The sequence below is a fragment of the Callorhinus ursinus genome, unplaced genomic scaffold (assembly GCF_003265705.2).
Source record: "Callorhinus ursinus isolate GAN/ISIS: 27379988/994484 unplaced genomic scaffold, GSC_fseal_2.0 scaffold4, whole genome shotgun sequence".
Taxonomy (NCBI): Eukaryota; Metazoa; Chordata; class Mammalia; order Carnivora; family Otariidae; genus Callorhinus; species Callorhinus ursinus.
In genome coordinates this window covers 20,291,829-20,311,060 of record NW_027397066.1, presented here as the reverse complement: position 1 = coordinate 20,311,060, position 19,232 = coordinate 20,291,829, and the positions used below count along the sequence as shown (strand labels likewise).

The window sequence follows — 19,232 nt, the reverse complement described above, 5'->3', positions numbered from 1 at the left end:
AAAAAATCTCATCCAAACAAGATTCAAGATTTACCTTCTTCTCACTTTTTCGGTTGTAGCATATGTGAAGCTCCCAAACTTAACAGCAATTAGACCGTTACTTACAGACCTTGAAGAAAGAAGGGGAGAAAAAAAGAGACTGTGGAACAACCTGGATAGCCAATAATCAAAATGCTTGAAAGAATATGATTGTCGGTGTTAGTATATTTACCTAAACAGCCAAGTCCCAGACCCAAAATACCATTATGCTCATTCTGCAACAGTGACAGCTAATTTAAATACCTGGACAGACAAACCTCCATCAAAATTACAACTTGCTTTAAAATCTTAGTCACTCAAGTAGGTAGATACCTTATAAAATTAAGGACAATTGGGACAACCAAATTACTTCTCTTTGGCCCCATCTTGGGTCTCAAAACATTTCCTTCAAATTCACATTAAAAACCATTTGAGATACTAAAAACGAATACATTGAGAAACACGTATTCTGTATGAGATTTATTTTTTAGAACTTTTACTTCAGATTCTCAAAAGAAGTCTCTATAGGCAGGCCTCTTGTTTAATGAAAGGCATACCTAGCCTGAGGCAAAAATCCTTTCTATGAGGAACCCAAACCACGGTTTTGAACCGCTACAAGTTCATGAGATAATATCCTGAGTGTTCCACTGTTGTATTTTTCCTAACGCTAAAGAAATTCTGCAAGTCACAGCTATACCTGTACACCATTAATAATCTAGACTCAGAAGGGATCATATAGCTTCCTGATTTGGCATTATCCTCTTAATGATGTGAAAACTAAGACTAAGAACAGTTCAGCGACAAGCCTAAAGTCATAAGGTAGCTTAACTGAACTCCAAAACGTAGGGGAGGGAAACTGTATGTTTATTATTAAAAATAATACATTCTCATTCTCGAACTCAAACTTAAGATTAATACTTACTGAGAAATATCAGTATGTCTCCTTAAGATGCACATTTTATAAAGTGAATCTTCTAAAATAGTAAAAAGAAGATAATGTAGGTTTGAGGTTTTATTATTCCACCTAAGGAAAAAAAATTAATGTCAAAACATGATATTCAGCTGTCACAGTAGAGAACGAAACTGTTTTGCTCGCATGAGATGGGGAGAAACACACACTTACAGGAAGGGAAATTTGAATAATCTGCGTGTACAGTCCTGACTAAAAAAAAAGAAAAAGAGGTAAGAAAAAATTAAATTGGCCGCTGAATTTTACCACCCAAAAAGTAAACATAATTACCTTCTAGCATCCCTATATAATGGAATACAGATTGCTTGATTCATCGATCTTCCAATGACATCCTAAATAAAATAGATTAAAACAATCCCATTAAAGCATTTACATACACACAGGTATGTATTCTACATCTACAGAAAGTCCCTGACCTTCACTGCTCAAGTCTAGTAAAAAACCATCCAGATCACCAAGCTTTCACATGAGAAACTTCAATGAGTCCTAACAGCAAGGAAAAGAGACAGAAGAAACTCTGAAAAGAACACGGGAAAGAAGCACAGACTAAGAACTCCCAGCCCATCTCCCTGTCTCAAGGCACAGACCTACCCTCCTGCGGCAGTGAGCTAGACACAAGACAGCTCTCTAGCCAAGACCATTTATTTACAAGAAGTTTGTTCTGGGAACAAATAAGATAATAAGGAAGCCAACACTCTCAATAACCTTGTTATCTGTTCACTTTTTAGTTTATGTAAGAAACTAACGATAAGAGGAAATGTTAGGGTGAGCCCAAGGAGCCTGCCATTTTTGTTAGCCAAAAGGTGAATAGCAGCATTTTCATACGGCTCCCCTGAATAACTGTGATCGTTTACATAAGTGAGCCCCATATTGTAGATATTCTCCCTCCTCCACAAAGGCATGCATTTCTTTTTCAAACTTACTGCTGGTTTTTGCAAGCACAGATCAATAATGTTCTCCATCCGCCTTTTCACAAAATGCAATGATTTTCGAGGATAATATGGAAACAGCAAAGGACTTTCTGGTTTCAAACAAGAAGAGAAACAAAAACACAAAGCTATATTAAACCAAATGATTAGGAGAAAATAATCTCTTGTCTGAGGCAGCCCGCCCCGCATCTCTGGCGGCAGCTATCTCCCTGGTCGCTTCATTACCCCTTCACACAACCTCACCACACATGACTGTGGCCTCCCGCCCTTCTTTCCTCATCCCCTGCTGCTGGCCCACTAAAACCCACCACACCCACTGCAGGCCGAGTCCTAGCAGCTCGATACTCTCTTTTCTATTTTCTCCACCCAAATCTGACAGTATGCTTCTGCTGGGTATAAGAAGGAAGGGGTGATTTGGGAACCACAAGACACATAATAGAGTTCGTTCTCTACTCTGCCACAGTGGAGTGACAAGAGCAGTCCAGTATTGTTTTCCAAGAGTGTAATACTAAAAACAGAAACAAGAGACAAGACCCTAGTGCTATGTAAATAAGCACTTTACTTTTCAAAAGGCTACTTTACCAGTAGAAAGTAATACATAATTCAGCGTTCACTGATAGCGATTCCGCTAGACTCCTTTCTATCTGTTACTTCTATTGCTCACAACAGCTGTAAAAGTAAGCACCGCATTCTCCAACTTAACAGATTAAAAAAATGAGGCTCAGGAGGTTTGGGCAATTTGTCCAGTGTGAAAATGATGAAGAATCCACACCTGTGACTCCAACCCTCGGGCTGCCAGGCCCACCACCCTCTTCTCCTGAGCTCTGTAGGCTTCCCTCACTCGAGGCATCTCATATCCCAGCTATGCTGGACAAAATGGGTTTTAATCAGTTAACATTTTAAGCTCCCCACAGGTGACAGATGCTGTGGGAGCAGAGAAAGATATCTGGTCTTTGTCCCTGGTTCCTGGCACAGAGCTTCTAAAACCCTCAGAATTTCTTTAGTGATAGGGGTGACAGGAACATCTTTTGGTGTAAGGAGGCGAATCTGGGTAGGTCGCTGGATAGTTTCAGGATGAAGCCTGATTACCAGAAAGACTAAGCCCCGACAGAAGCCTGGACTTTTTGGCCCTCATCCCCCAACTTCCAGGGTGGGGAGAGGAGCTGAAGTTGAATCCAATCACCAGGAATCAATGGTTTAATCCATCGCACCCCATAAAGAACCCCTGAACAGACAGCTTCCGGCTGCTGGGAGGGTGGCATGCCCAGTGCAGACGCGGAAGCTCTGAGCCCCTTTCCCCATACCCTGCCCTATGCATCTCTTCCACTTGGCTGTTCCGACTTGTATCTTTATAATAAAGCAGCAAACCATTTTAGCAAATTACCAACCTGAAAGGCGGTGAGGGGTTGTGGGGACAGAAATGTAGGCCACCCAGGGACCCGATCCTTAGGCCTGAAGCTGGAAGTGGAGGCAGTCTTGTGGGACTGAGCCATGGAAGTTGTGGAGTCTGGGTAGTTAGCATCAGAACGCAATTGCAGGACACCCAGTCGGTGTCAGAATTGGTCTCAGGAGGAAAAACCTCCCATTTTAGTGTCAAAAGTGTTCTGAGTAACAACAGCTCACATGATAGCATCCTGATTGCTCAGGAGCCATGAGCCAGGCAACAAGTGCTCTACCTACATTTACTGAATCTTCACAACAGCATTTCGAGGGAGGCGCTACTACCGTCCTCGTTTTACTGAGGAGAAAACTGGGGCACAGAGAGGTTAGATGGTCTGCTCTCAGCCACCCTACGAGGAAGTCGTAGAGCAGGCTCCAACCCCCGCGGCCCAGAGCACCAGCATTCACCCATCGTACAACACCGACGCTCCCTCATGTACCCTGAGGAAGTACATGTAGCAGACAGTTAGCACATGATTTTTGCAAAGTGCTAGAAAGAAGTTTCGTGGAAGTTTTCTTAACAGTCCCATAATGATGGGGCATCTGGGTGGCACAGTCGGTGGGGCATCTGAGCCCAGGTTTCGGCTCAGGTCATGATCTCAGGGTTGTGGGACTGAGCTCTGCAGTGGACTCCACGCTCAGCCCAGAATCTGCTCGGGATTCTCTCTCCCGCTCCTTCTGTCCCTCCCCAACACACTCTCTCTAATAAATAAATAAATCTTAAAAAAAAAAAAAAAAACAGAAACAGTTCCATAATGAGAGTCTGTATTTCTTCACACTAGACTAAGAAACGGGAGAATTAATGAGCTTGTCCCAATTCACATACTAAAAAAACCTTGAGCATTTAAGAGATGGGAGTTAATAATACGAAGTGTTATCTTGGTTAAATATGATGCTCCTAGCTAAGATTAGGCCTTCCTGTTCAGTCACAGAAGACGTGAGGAAAAAAGGGGTAGGGCCTATTTTTAGCCCATCCAAGTTCCCAGGACCAGTATTAGCCGACTCCCAGACAGGGTTCAGGTGCCACCATTCCTGGCACACTGCCATGAGCCCTCCTCAGGCTGGGGATGCATCCTGATTAAACAGCAACAGCTTTATTCTCCCTCCATTCAATAACTAACTGACATTAATAGATCTCAAGCAATACAAAATGTCCTGCTCTGAAAAAGAATTTGGACTTCTAGCATTAAAACAAAAGAGCAGCAAGCCAAGTTCTGAGCTTCAGAGAATTCTCTCCTTCCCCCATCCATCCTCATTCATTCATTCATTTATTCAGATAAACAGCAACCAGACAGAGTGGCAGAGGTTACCACTGAGTCGAGTTAAAAACTCAGGCTTTGAGGTCAGCAGAACCCTACTTCCATCAGGTACCAGCTTGTGTAATCTTGGGCCTTCTCTGACCTTCAGCTTCCTTGTTAGGAAATGGGGATAACAGGTGTCTACCCCCTAGGCTCCTGGGGGCATTAAGGGAGGGGCTATTACCCTAGGGACCTAAGAAACTGACAGGCTGTGATCAGATTACTCTGTGAGAAAGCAAAGAAATACAACTTCAAAAATATTTGCATCTAAAATAGTGAAGTTCTGATATATTTAGTGGTTGCTATTTTGTGTTGCATCCTGAGTAATGCTGGATCATTTTCCTATACCAACATTCAAGATCCTAGAGAATGAAAGGCACAAATACACACAAACCTACAATCTCAGGAGAAGAGTTAAGCATCACTATGCTTTTAGGAGTTAACAGATCGGAATCAGCCAAAGACTTCTCTCACTAGCAGGCTCTATAATTTTCTTCCCAATATCCTATTTTTTTTATAGGGTACAAAACAGACAATGTAAGAATACCTGAGAATAAGCAATATTACCCCATCGCAGTTAATTTCAGAATGTTTTCTATCATGGTAATGTCATATACTATTTGTTATTTTGCTGTTTCTCTAATCAAAAACAATAGGCACAAATGATCTAAAGACCTGAAATAAATATTCAGTAATTGTCCAGCAACACTCATAGTTAATATAGTGGTCTCAAAGCAAGTATAAACATGGTCAAAATCCACTAAGTTCATTAAATACCTTTAAGGTGGTTGCTATTTTGAAGAAAATCATACCACTGGTTTCCTTCTGTGTTAGGCGGTGACACGAGATCATCATCTTCATCTTTCAAGTACTAGAATTAACACCAAATCAAAATTTTAAATGTTGTAAACAAAGAAGAAGGCTTCACAGACTTTATAGTTAACATTATTCTATTTAAAAAGTGATTCTGTTTTACTGCCAAGTGCTCTGAAATTGCATTGCTATTATTCCAAGTGAAGTGACCAAAATCCGCTAAATGCCAAGCCACTTAGCAAGCTGCAAACTTCTGGAAGATCAGGATGCTATGGATGCAGAGACCACGCGCTGAGTTTAAATTTTGTGTTCCATCTTCATGAAGGACATTTTAATCTTTTATATGCGTGTGTATGTGTGTGTGTGTGTGTGTGTGTGTGTGTGTGTTATAAATTAATTTTAAAAGTATCAACTGTCGATCTACTCCAGGGCAATAGTCCTCAAAGTGTGGTCGACAGACCCCTGGGAGCCCCAAAGATGCTTTAAGGAATAATGCAGTCAATACTACTTTCATAACGTCAAAATGGTATTTGCCCTTTTAACTGTGTTGATGTCTGCACTGAGGGCCAAAAGCACAGGTGGGGAAAACTGCTGGTACTGGGAGGCAAGGTGGTGGCCTCAAGCCACACTAGTGGGCATTGTATTCCTTTTTGCCACTTGCTGACGGTTTCACTTATTATTTAATGAAGCTATTAAAATAATTAATTTTATTAAATCTCAACCCTGGAGTACAAATCTTTTTACTGTTCTCTATGAGAGAACTTTTACCGATACCAAAGTACAATGGCGACCATGAGGAAAAACATTTAAGAAATTGTTTTAGTTGTGGGTTAAGCCAGGCACTTTGTTGCTGTTAACGGAATTCCACTTTTATTTGAAAGAATGACTGGTAGATAAGCTATGATCATTCGTACGAGGATATTTGGTAGACAGTTTCTTGAAAATAAAGCAAGACTGTCACATTAAGAAAAACAACTGGCAGTATTTGTTGCCAATGATAAAATTTAAACATTTAGGCAAAAATTAAAATTTTGGAAAATCTAAATCTGCCACTGTGTGCTTGACAGCCACAGTACTTAAAAATTTTCTGATGATATTGGTACGGATATTCATAAAATCTGACTTTTGGTTACTGCATGGGGAAATGTGTCAGCATTTGGAAGATCTGCATAACTCAATGAACCAGTATTTTCCAAACGACCAATACATAATATTACAAAAATCATGCATGGGTAAAAGATCCATTTGAAGCACAAGACAGATGAATGGATTTTAATGTATCAGAGTATGAAAAGTTCACTGATGCAATTTTAGATTCCACATTAAAGCCAACCTTTAAGACACTATCTCTTATCAAGACCTAGTATAACATCAAAAAACATCCACAATTATCTGAAAAAGCCATTACAATACTTCTCCCTTTCTAAAACCTATGTGAGGCCAGATTTTCTTTACATACATTGACCACAGAAACCCAACACAACCGACTAAAGAAGCAATGAGAAGCTGTTTTCTATTAAGCCAGACAGCAAAGAGATTTGCAAAACTACAAAACGATGCCACTCTTCACTAAGCTGTTTTATAAAACATAGTCATTTTTCATTAAAAATATTTATGTTAACATGTAATGGTTAAGTGGAACTATTGTTACTTTTAAATAATTTTGTATTCTGTTTCATTTCTAATGCCTACTAACATCTACCATTGATAAAGATAACCCACATTAGCAAAAACTCTTTGGGGTCTTCAATAATTATTAAGAATATAAGAGTTCTGGGCGCCTGGGTGGCTCAGTTGGTTGAGCGACTGACTGCCTTCGGCTCAGGTCATGATCCTGGAGTCCTGGGATCAAGTCCCACATCGGGCTCCCTGCTCAGTGGGGAGTCTGCTTCTCCCTCTGACCCTCTTCCCTCTCATGCTCTCTATCTCTCATTCTCTCTCTCAAATAAATAAATAAAATCTTTAAAAAAAAAAAAGAATATAACAGTTCTGAGACCAAAAGTCTAAAACTGCTCCTTTTTGGTTACTTTACTAAAAGAACAGGGCTGCTGTGTAAGCTGGCATTGTGTTATTTTCCAGAAACTTTGAATAATAAAGACTAACACTGCTAAAGTTTTAACATTAGTTTTTAATAATTTCTTTTTTTTAAGATTTTATTTATTTGACAGAGAGAGACACAGTGAGAGAGGGAACACAAGCAGGGGGAGTGGGAAAGGGAGAAGCAGGTTTCCCTGCTGAGCAGGCAGCCCGATGTGGGGCTCGATCCCAGGACTCCGGGATCATGACCTGAGCCAAAGGCAGACGCTTAACAACTGAGCCACCCAGGCGCCCCAGCTTTTAATAATTTCTAAAAAAAGTAATAACCAAGTTCAATCAAAAGCCCATACCTGACCAACTTTTTCAACATTAAAGTATTTTCCTTTTCGATTATAAAGGTCTGGAGCCTAGAAAGAATAAGCATAGTTTAACTCTTAAGTCAACTCACAAAAGAGAAAGAAAAAAATTCTTAAGCTTAACGAAAGCCTTTATTTTTTGAGAGAGCTGTTAGTGGCAGTTATCTTTCTTTTAGGGATTGGACAACACATATCCAAACAAAAGTTGAATTTATAAAGGCTCTAAAATAAGTATTGCCATTAATTAGTTCAATAGTTTAAAAAGTACAACTGCTAAAAATGTCAATTAAATTAGATTAAATGTGATTACTTCTCACCGTTACCCAGGTTTATTGCAATTCTTTAAAAAGAGAAAAATTATATAAATACCAATTTCCTACCTCATTGAAATGTTCAGTAAGAAATTCGGCAACAAATGTGATATCTTTTTGAGTCATCTATCAAAACCAAAAAGGAAAAGAAAAACAAATCAAGATAAAAGAAAGCTTCCCAATAGATCTTATATTTTTGTAACAATAAATGTGACTTTTTTTTTTTTACTATCTAAAAGCCATGATACAAAGAGGCAACACTGCTTCAAAGAAACATCAAAAGAAATCCAAAAGATTACACAACTGTGAAAATATGAAATCTTGAGGCTCTGACAAGCCTGTAATTAAACATCTTAAACCCATTTTCCAATCAGCTAATCCAATAGCTACAGAATTCCTTATGGCCTAAAGTTGTTTATTATTTTAGGCCTTGTGCTAAGACTGTGTGTGCAGGGTCCCTGCTCTGGAAGAGGAGACTGTACGTCCAGAGAAGTCATCTTGCCTTGAGTGAAGACCTACAAGTCAACAGTGATGCTCACACAGAAATCAGGCGGGAATGTTGCCCTAGTCTGAAAGTTCTTACTTAAAGGAAAGTCCACGGCCACTTGTCACAATCCTTGTAGTCAGAAAAACTGTTTACCAGACACCAGCATTGGGACTAATATGTAAAGTACCAGATTTCCAGGGAAATAAAAATGCATTCAAAACTTAAGGAAGGTAAAGAATACAAGCACCTACATAATACAGGTTACAAAATCTTACATAAACATGAAAATTATAAAATTAGATAGCCATGGTAAAGGTATTTTGTGTGATGAAAAATAAAACAAATTTCTTAAAGGAAAAAAAAGGGTTTACTAAGCTGTATTTATCGTCTACAGCCTGACATCTTGTAAACTGGCAACGGTGTAAGAATACCAAGACGAGCAGCCAAGCTGAGCTCAGCTAGAGCGGCATTAACACGCTGGAAAACGTACTACCACATACTACCTTATTCAGCTCCGGAAGCACATGGTCCTCCGTCATTCTCAGCATTGCTGGCAACAGAAATAAAAAAACTGTCTTTAAAGGAAAGCTACAAACGTAATTTTAATATAGATACATTTCAAAGACTAAATGTGTTTCACTGGACTAAATCTTCAATATTCAACCAAAGAAATCTTTTCACCAAAGAAAACATTTTCCTTCTAAATACTAAAGCATGAAGACTTTAAATTTGACTTGTATTTTCAGGTTCAAAATGGCTGGTCTAATGATCCTACTAAACTATTATTTTTTATTTTCTCCTTCAACTCAACCCATTGCCACTCTGGACAGACCGATGTGACGGATGCTTTGTATGAAGGCGATGTGTGCAGATCGGACTCTTTCCTCTCCTAACACAGGGCATTTCTTCTCCTAAAATCTGCAAGCAATTCGTTCCTCCAAAAGCCTTAGAATACCAAACAAACTTGTTTCTCTCCCCTGGGTCTTTTGCAACACAAAGATATTTGCACTAAGACTTTCATGTATATACATACACTTATATACACATATGTTTACAGACTCTTTAATATCTGCAGATGATTCATTTTGTACTTTCTGAGGGTTGTGTTTTTATATTATGTTCACCTAAGTCAAGAGGAATGCTGCACATGTTTCTGCACAGTGTTTGAATATCCTTCTTAATTGCATTCGGTCAAGAATGAACATGCTAGATGTGATTCTGCAAACACAGATTATTTTAGAAACTGTTCTTAATTAGTTCAAACTTCTAAATTATCTGAAAAGCAAGCCATGATCTAGTCTACTCATTCATTCATTCATTCATCTGTCCAAAAATTATTCATTGAGCATACTATAGGGGCTGGGGATACAATGGTATAAAAGCAGTCCTGCCTTCAGAGCCTACATTTTCCAAAGGAACAAACCAAGGCCGTACAGCTAACGAGTGGCAGAGCCGGGATTATAATGAGGTCTCTGGTTCTCCGATCCAGCGTGCTTTCTGTAATGCCCTGCTCTAATGATAAGGACTGAGCAGTAATTCATTTCTCTTCTAATCAGACTTCTCATTAGAGTTAGGACATGCAATAAGAATATAAACTGCCTCAACTACTCCAGTAATTACAAGTAAAACCAAACCTCTTCTGTAAAAGAAAATTATTTTGAAGACCTCATTCAGTTTTAATATCGTAATTTATTCTAATCAGCATCTCTGATATTAAACAGGCTGGCCTGATAAACACTCTGGCTCCCCATTCTGGCTAGCATTGGTACGGTTTTGAGAAAAAAATGAAGAATTTTAAACGCCAACATCTGCGGATCCCATTCTTTTTTTTATCACAAGCAATTACATTAGGCTGACAAATACAAAGTCTGTTTATAAGATACCAGAATTGAAGATTTGGGCATTTGTTTAAAAGATATGAGCACATTACAGATAATTTAACTTCTATTTTATTTACTCTTTAGAATTTTAACAAACGTGGGATAAATCCCATTTAAAACTAAATTTTGCCTGTGTTGGAAGGGAATGTATGCTGGATTATTTCAAAGATATTAAGGGGGGGGTCACAAAAATAGTACAAATGGACCTACATAAAATATGCACATGCTGTAGAGTAAGCATTAATACACTATCAAGTCAATAAATCCTGGTTAACTACCTACAAATGAAAAGACACTGTGGAGACACAAAGAAAGGCAACGAGTGGTCTGCATTCTAGTTAGCTAGGGCACAAGTGTCTGATGGAAAGGATGCTAGAAACTTCTTGTTCAGTGCTGTTCAATGTGGCACTGACAGTGTGTGGCTACAGAGTACTTCAAATGTGCATAGCGTGACTAAAGAACTAAGTATGTAGCTTACATAATTTCAATTAATTTATTTATTTTAAAGATTTTATTATTTGAGAAAGAGAGTGCACGCGCACAAGCGGTGGAGAGAGAGAGGCAGGCTCCCCGCTGAGCAGAGAGCCTGACGTAGGGCTTGATCCCAGGACCCTGGGATCATGACCTGAGCTGAAGGCAGCTGCTTAACCAACTGATTCAACCAGGTGCCCTATAATTTCAAATAATTTAAAGAGCCACAGGTGGCTACTGGCTACCCTAACGGATGGCATACATCTAGAAACAGAAGATCAAGAAACAGAACAGAAAATAAGCTACTCAAGAACAGAGGCCAGATCTTTGCTTTTCCCGCCCTCTCATTTTAAAAAACCTAACACCTACCAGTGCTTAATACATAGCAGAGATTCAAAAGTGTTATTTTAACCTAAGGAGAAGTTACAAAGTTAACAAAAAAAAAATGTTAACCATCAGCAGTGAGTGACAGGGACAATCAGTGCTACAAGTGACATCTGGGGGGGCTGGGCCTGGTGGTACAGAAGGAGGAAGGCGGGCCACGTGTTGAAACCACTGACACCCGTGAAGGGTACAGAGGGGTCATTTATACCATTTGTTCTACTCGTACGGTTACTTGAAATTTTACCAGAATAACTGAAATGTTCTAAATTGATACTCCCACAATTTTTAAAGAAGTGTTAAGATAACAAGAATGCTTTATTAAATTAACTTACCCACATAAAGCCAGCGAAAAAACGCTTTGAAGTTTTTCATACTACTATCTATAACTCTGAAAAGATAAAAGAAATCAGCAAAAAAACGCTTTGAGGTTCTTCATACTACTATCTGTAACTCTGAAAACATAAAAACAAACCAGAAATAAAATTATGATTTGTGGTTCATGTATCATCGTTCAATTGTTGTGGGATATAATACTCCTTACCATTCTCTTTTATCCTATCTGGAGGACATTTAAACCTTTGAGTTTACAAATCAAACACATACCTAAAAATAAAGCTTCAGAAGAGCAAATCCTGGTTCTTTTCACAAATAAAGCAAATGACTCGGGTTCTGACTGGTTATAACAACCTTACCACAAACTGTAATAGCCTTTCCCAGCATTCAGTAAAGTATGAAATCCTTTCCCACTTTGCAAATAAAAGAAGTTGGGGAAAAAAACGTTTTCAGCATTATTCTCAGTTAAAAAAATACTGGTCAGTAAGAAAAAACATCAACGCCAACAGAAAGTCATGATCATAAATTTGTACTATGTCACTGCCTCTGCTATCAGTGGACATTATTTTTGGAAGTTGATTTTTGATGCTTATAGTAACTGATCTCAAAAACTGAACTTCCTTAAGCTTTACAGAAATGGACCCCCCAAATTTAAGTATTATAATACTTATAAGTGGAAGTCATTGTAATTTTGATGAAACTGTCTCTAAATATGGACAGGGGTATCACTTTTTAAAAAATCTCTTTAAGCTCACATCTACAAGATAATTACTCAGCAAGTAATACCTGTACTTTTCTTTCCTAAATCTCAAAGCCCTTTCATACTAGTTTCATACTAGTATGACAGGTGGGTCAGTATCATTAATCTAGCTCTCTAGAGTAAAACACTTGACATAAAAAGACTGCGACATTTCTGATGTTACCAAGCAACATAATCAAAACTCTCTTATGGCAAAAATGGGAAAAGGGAAGAAAAGTTCCTTTCTGTCTTTCCCAATCAATACTCTGACCCCCTCCCCACACCCGGAAGGCAATCCCTGCTCTGCTACAGGCGAACATCAAAATTCTCACCACCTCAATTTCTTCATCTATAATCTAAAATAATAATGCTATATTCAACTTACCACCAGCGAGCAAGAAGTTAAATAAACTACCTTGCGTTCATATTGAAAAGTGATCACAAAAAGCTTAATATTTTATATTTACTCTCTGCAAATACGGTGACCCAAAAAATAATTCAACACAGGGGAAAAGCAATGTCATCTCTCCTCTCATTTTGTCTTCTGAACACAAGTGTGTCTCCAACCTCTACCTTCTAAAACCCCATTAAAATGATAATGGACCGGTGGGGAGGGGTGTGTTATAAACTCACAACAACAAAAAGGACGGTAGAAAAGAAATTAATTTCAGAAATGTCAGAAAGGACACGAGGCTGATGAAGCTCAACAGAGGCGGCCGCATGCAGGACACGGAGAGGACATCCAGCAAGGAGACTTCCGGCCTGCGACATCCCAGGGACACTCAACCTTGGCAACGTCAGGCTTGACAGCAGCCCTCAGGATTACACGCGGGGCTGGACACAAGAGGACAAACTGAAATACAGAGCAGTCAGTATGTCCTTTCCCCCAAAATGTGAACGCCTACGGGTTTATCTCCCAAACGAAAACGAACGAACGGGGTTCTCCCGAGAAAGCACGTAAACTGGGAAGAACCGAGGTAGCTCCGTGCGGGCACCGGTGGCCCACGGCACAGCTCTGCACATCCCGCACAGGGCACCGAAGCCGGCTTTCTGCTGCCCCTGTCCGCACAGATTCCAAGCAACTTCAAATCGCCTCATGAATAAACATGAGTAAACACCGGAGCAGCAGGTACCAGAAGAGAGCTTGAAACAAGACACCAAGACAGACAGAAAAGTGACCCAGGAATGGGAGATCATTCAGGGAACAGCAGGCTTTTAAAAATATCTAATTAATGTCCTCAGAGATTTGAGAAGATGTCATCTACAAAGCAAGAGCACAGCTCTGAGAAATGATTAAAGAAGGAAGAAAACACATTTGGGAACTGAAAGACTAGGGCTGCTGCGATAAGAGAATTCAATGCAAAGGTTCCGGTAACGGTCACGGCCTCCACCTCACCTGACTACTGATTCCAAAGCTGACAGCTCAGACCCCAGCACTGCCAACGTGAACCCTCTGACTTCTGGGTTTTTTTTTTTAAAGATTTTATTTATTTATTCGACAGAGAGAGACACAGCGAAAGAGGGAACACAAGCAGGGGGAGTGGGAGAGGGAGAAGCAGGCTTCCTGCCGAGCAGGGAGCCCGACGCGGGGCTCGATCCCAGGACCCTGGGATCATGACCTGAGCCGAAGGCAGACGCTTAACCAACTGAGCCACCAGGGCACCCCCTCTCTGACTCTCAATGTCAAGCATGCCACTCACCAACAACCACCTCTCTTCCCAGGGACCTCTCTCCAGCACCTCAGCTTTCGTCTCCCCAAGACTACTGCCCACTGGTTCCCCACCTCTCCTCCCTGTCTCCCACTCACACCGTGTCCCCACTTCCCCCCCAAACCAGCTCAAATTCCAGGTTCATTTGAATCATGCCCTCGCTTTAATTCCCTCACTCTGGCTTCACTTTGGTCATGAAGCCTAGCAAATCTAAGTGTTCACCTGCTCTGTGCCCTGGCGCAGCTGGCTGACCCCAGCTGGAGAAAAGCCAACAGCCACGCTGACCGGGGTCACTTCTACTCTCACAAGGGCTCCCAAGTGGCCCTCAGCACCAGCAGCATCCGCCTATTTCTCCCGTTCTTTCTCCCACTGCCCGAGACAACCGGCTCACAGCTTTTCCTTTACTCTTAAACCACCTCCCCAACCTTACCTCCAGCTGACAGAACATTGCCTCATCTCATTAAGATGGTAAGAACAGTTGGAAGTGAACCTGCCCCAAGCCCCCATGGGCCCGGATACTAGCGTCTGTGACCGTTTCCGCAGCCTTCTCTCCCGCAATTGTGGATACACGATCCTTCCAGCCCATTCCACAATGCACCACATGGCCATCCCCTCCCGTACTTTTACTCCAGCAATCCTCTCCTCCGTCCACCATCAATCGTTCCCCTTCCAGAACACCCCATCATATATAAATATGCTCTAACTGCTCCCATTGTAAGAAGATTAAAAAAACCCAACAACTGTTTTCAACTACAACAAAACTCCTCAAGAGACGACATCTGCTGTTTCTTTGCATCTGCTCTCATTCTGTATCCCAACAGCTCCACGACTCCATGACATGGCTCCAATCAAGGTCACCAATAATCAATTCTAGTAATACTCTGAACTTCTGTTCTATTCTTGGTCTTCATCTTACTTGACTTAGCAGCATCTGACAACCGATCCCTCATTCCTTCTTACAATGCTTCCATCGCTTGGCCTACAGGACACCCACTCTCCTGGTCTGCCTCTCTAGTTTCCTCTGCTAGTTCCCCATCAGCCCCATTTCTAAATGTTGGAATGTCCATCGCTGAAGTCTTTAGATCTGTCCTCTTCTCTAAGCACACTCACTACTACCTCATCCAGTCTCATGGCCCAAAATAACACCAAAGTGTTGATGGCTCCCAAACTGACATCTCCAGCCTGGACCCCTCCCTTGAATACTAGTCTCACATGATCAACAATGTCTTGGACAGTTCCATGAGGATATCTACCAGACATTTCAAATTTAATATGGCTGACACACTGACCAGGTCATCAAAATTCACACCACTAAGAAAGGGCAGACACAAACATCATTTACCTCTGGATGTGACACCTTGAGAAGGACACTCCTCCAGTTATGTAGTATTCTGGCCAGGGATGTATAACCTGAATCTAATCATAAAAATACCAGATAAACCCATATTGAGGAACATAAAATACACATATACAGTTTATATATTCTCTCCCAAGCCTTCTCCACTTCAGTAAATGTCAATCCTACTCTTCCAGGTGCTCAGGACCTAAACTCATAATTACCCATGACTCCTATATTTTACCATCCACACACAATCATTCAGCAAATCCTGTTATTTCTACTTTGAAAACATACCCAGATTCTGACCTCTTTGGACTCTAACCACCATTTCTCTCTTGGCTTCTGTCGTTGCCCTCTTTTAATTTATTCTCAAAACTAAGCAAATAACAAAAGGATCTTTTAAAAACCTAAGTCATATCCTTTCACTCCATGACCTTAACTGCTGCTTCTTATACCCAGAGTAAAAGCCAAAGTCCTTCTGACTGCCTACAGACTCCATACAACATGGCCCATCCTCCTCTCTCAACTCATCCTCTCTCCCTCACACTCTGTTGCTCAGTTCACTTCAGCTGCAGTGGCTCTCAAGGCACGCTCCAAACTCAGCACCTTCATACTTGCTGTCTCTTTTACCAAATATCAATGACTCACTTCTTCCAACATCACCATCTCAGTGAGGCCTGCCCTATAAGAAATCGCATCCCTTAGGTCCCCCCTTCCCTGCTTGGTTTTTCTCACCACTACTTACACTATCTGCCTTGCTATATATTTTATTCATTCATTTCTTTATTATCTATCTCACCACATTAAAATATAAGATCCATAAGGATTTTAGCAGTTTTGTTCACTGCTATATCCTCAGCATCTAGAATAAGGTTTAAAATATAGTTAAGTACTCAATAAATGTCTAAGATGAATGACAATGTTGGGTAAGTAAGTCAAGAAAATTTCTCAGGAAACAGAAAAGACACAGATATGAGAAATATGTGAGGAAAAACAGAAGACACAGATCAGTTCACCGCCTAATATCTGACCAACCAAGTCTCTAGAACAAAAACCTAATTTCAAAAAAAAAAAGGGGCGCCTGGGTGGCTCAGTGGTTAGGTGACTTGCCTTCGGCTCAGGTCATGATCCCAGGGTCGTGGGATCGAGTCCCACATCGGGCTCCCTGCTCAGCGGGGAGTCTGCTTCTCCTTCTGACCCTCTCTCCTCTCATGCTCTCTCTCTCTCAAATAAATAAAAATCTTAAAAAAAAAAAAAAAGGAGAAAGAGAAAAGGAGATTACCAAAATAATAACAGAATTCAGGTTCAAATGGTATTTTCTTATCAGCACAATGAAAAGATCCATATCTAAAAACACTACTGTGAAATTTCAACATATCAAGGATAAAAAATGAAGCTTTGAGAGATGAGAAACAAAAAAAAACCCCTACAGAGGGATGAGAATCAGAAGCACCAGACCTTCCATCAGTCACAAAAAGGCCAGCATACCATCGTATGCTTTGATGGCAATACTTTAAAAGTTCTCTGAGAAAATGATTTCCCCTTCATCATCCTATACCCACTGCACACCATCAATCAAGTGTGAAGGTAGGAGAAAAGACACACAGTTTATTGTCTCATAGCTACTTCCTGAGTAAGTTACTGGAGGATGTTTCCCAACAAAGTGATTAAAGGAAGCATGAAGCAAAGGAGATCATGAAGTCCGGACCTAAGAGAAAGCACCCAAGTGCCTGCCTGAGGGCTGCCGGGGTGGGGGTGGGGGGGGAGGCCAGAGGAGCCATCAGGGACTGAGGGGGCCCCAGGGCGTGATCCTGCCCTGCAGACAGGGGGAGAATCTAAGGGTGTGATAAAGGCAGAAAGAAGAAAACAAAGTCTAGGAAAAACAAACACAGAAGAAGAATTTCTAAAACTGGATAAATAAAAGAAATGCACTACAGTTACACAACTCAGAAGTTTGGAGGTAAGCTGCAGAAGAACTAAAAACAGAAACAGTTACAGGAGTTAAAAGGACTCCTCCTGGAGAGGGGACTGGAGTGAGGGTGGGGGGCGGGGGAGAGTATAACACTGCTCTAACTGATAAGATGGCTGTGTTATTGGCTTGTTTTAATCACGTAAAGGCAATAACTTTGATAAAAGCGTATAAAACCCATTTTAAGAAAATCATGACAATTTGCTGGGTTCTTGTTTATGAGAATAAAATATTCTCAGGTCAATGATTCCAGATATCCCCAGTACTTACTGAAGAAGTTCATTTGCCTTGAGTATGAAAGAACCCACAGCAGTAATAGCATCTAAAGAGAAATAAATAAATATCATTTTTCTAGTAAGTAAAGTGTGTTTAATGTATTCTATTAAAAAATTAAATTACTACCTTCAATTCCTGCAGCATCTAGTCCAAGAGGTTCATATTTTTGCTTCCATGAAGCCATTCCTTTCAGTTCACTCAAATGGTATAATAAAGACTCGGAGCCACTATCAAAACAGAGCAGAAATAAGTTATTATCATTACCATCATCAAGGTGGCAGACAGCTACTACCTCGCCTAAATATTTCCAAATTTTCAGAAATAAAAAAATGAAAATAACTTTAATTTTCTTTCTATGAGAAATGATCATTTCTCAAAATTTTCTCTAAAAGCTGTAACAGAACCATTTGGCCATCTGGACAAATGAGAGAAATACAGGACCGTAAGATTTAATCTTACAAGATCACATTATGTTCTACAGTTAGCCCTGGCACTTTGAAGACAGTCATATGGTCATCTTATTTACCCAAAAGCTATGTATTTAACATTCAACAAACATGTATTAAGCTCTAGCTTTAAGTCAGCACTGTGCTACATACTGCGGACACAACAGTGAACAAAGCGAAAGGATCCTTACGGCACTAACAGTCTCATGGGGCGGGGGGGAACACTCATAACCACATCAGACAGTATATCATTCCAACTATCATAAATGCCTAGAAGGAAATGCACACGAGTGCAGGTGTAATGGAATAACCTGACCTAATCCGGGGAATTGGGGAAGGCCTCTCAGAGCAAGTGAGATTTGAGTTAAAGGGTTCAAGTGAAGAGCAAGGTGGCAGTGTTCCAGAAGGCCAGACAGATGCACAAAAGCCCTGAGTAGAAAGAAAAAAATGTCAAGTCTGGTAAGCCCACCAGTGTGCACGAAGCAGAGAGGCAGGTGTGTTAAAGGCCATGCAAAGGTCTTGGTCCTGAGAGCAAGAGGAAGGCCCTGGAAGTTTTTAAGTAAGAGTAACATGATCAGATCTGCTGTGGGGAATACATTTGAGGGGCACATATATATTTGTGGACTAGAAACCAGGCCAAAGGGCACTGCAGTGACCCAAGGGTGAGGTGATGTAGTAAGGGCTAGGGAACTCAGCATAAAGGGATTTATCAAAATTTAAGTCAAACTCTGAGCAGCCACATGCAAACTGCTTCACTGAGGGAGCTGTGGATAGAAATAGCAAGAGACCTATAGATCAGAGACAGAGTTTGGCAGTGACAGAACTTCAGGCCAGTATGGGTTTCAGTTTCTTCTTGTGTAAAAGGAGGATAATCATAATCAACACCTTGCCAAAGTGTTAAATGCAAAAACACACTAACATGCTTTGTACATTGTAAAATGATAAATATCATTTCTCTGCTCAAAAAAGGGTATATGGGGATGCCCGAGTGGCTCAGCTGGTTAAGCATCTGCCTTCAGCTCAGATC

At 40.5% G+C, this 19,232-nt stretch overlaps 1 protein-coding gene across 3 annotated transcripts in view; it reads right to left on the bottom strand.

The window, feature by feature from the left end:
* ANAPC4 (anaphase promoting complex subunit 4) overlaps positions 1-19,232 on the bottom strand; it is a 36,703-nt gene that overhangs the window by 2,856 nt on the left and 14,615 nt on the right. For 2 of the 3 annotated variants that reach the window (XM_073891494.1, XM_025887276.2), the window contains exons 15-26: positions 17,886-17,986; positions 17,754-17,805; positions 11,727-11,782; positions 9,163-9,209; positions 8,242-8,298; positions 7,856-7,912; positions 5,433-5,526; positions 1,912-2,009; positions 1,259-1,320; positions 1,142-1,180; positions 941-1,042; positions 35-109 (exon numbers count right to left, since the gene is read on the bottom strand). In XM_073891494.1, the coding sequence (XP_073747595.1) occupies positions 35-109; positions 941-1,042; positions 1,142-1,180; positions 1,259-1,320; positions 1,912-2,009; positions 5,433-5,526; positions 7,856-7,912; positions 8,242-8,298; positions 9,163-9,209; positions 11,727-11,782; positions 17,754-17,805; positions 17,886-17,986 (840 nt within the window). The remainder of the gene's footprint in view (positions 1-34; positions 110-940; positions 1,043-1,141; positions 1,181-1,258; positions 1,321-1,911; positions 2,010-5,432; positions 5,527-7,855; positions 7,913-8,241; positions 8,299-9,162; positions 9,210-11,726; positions 11,783-17,753; positions 17,806-17,885; positions 17,987-19,232) is intronic. The other variant, XM_073891493.1, reaches the window with a different exon arrangement.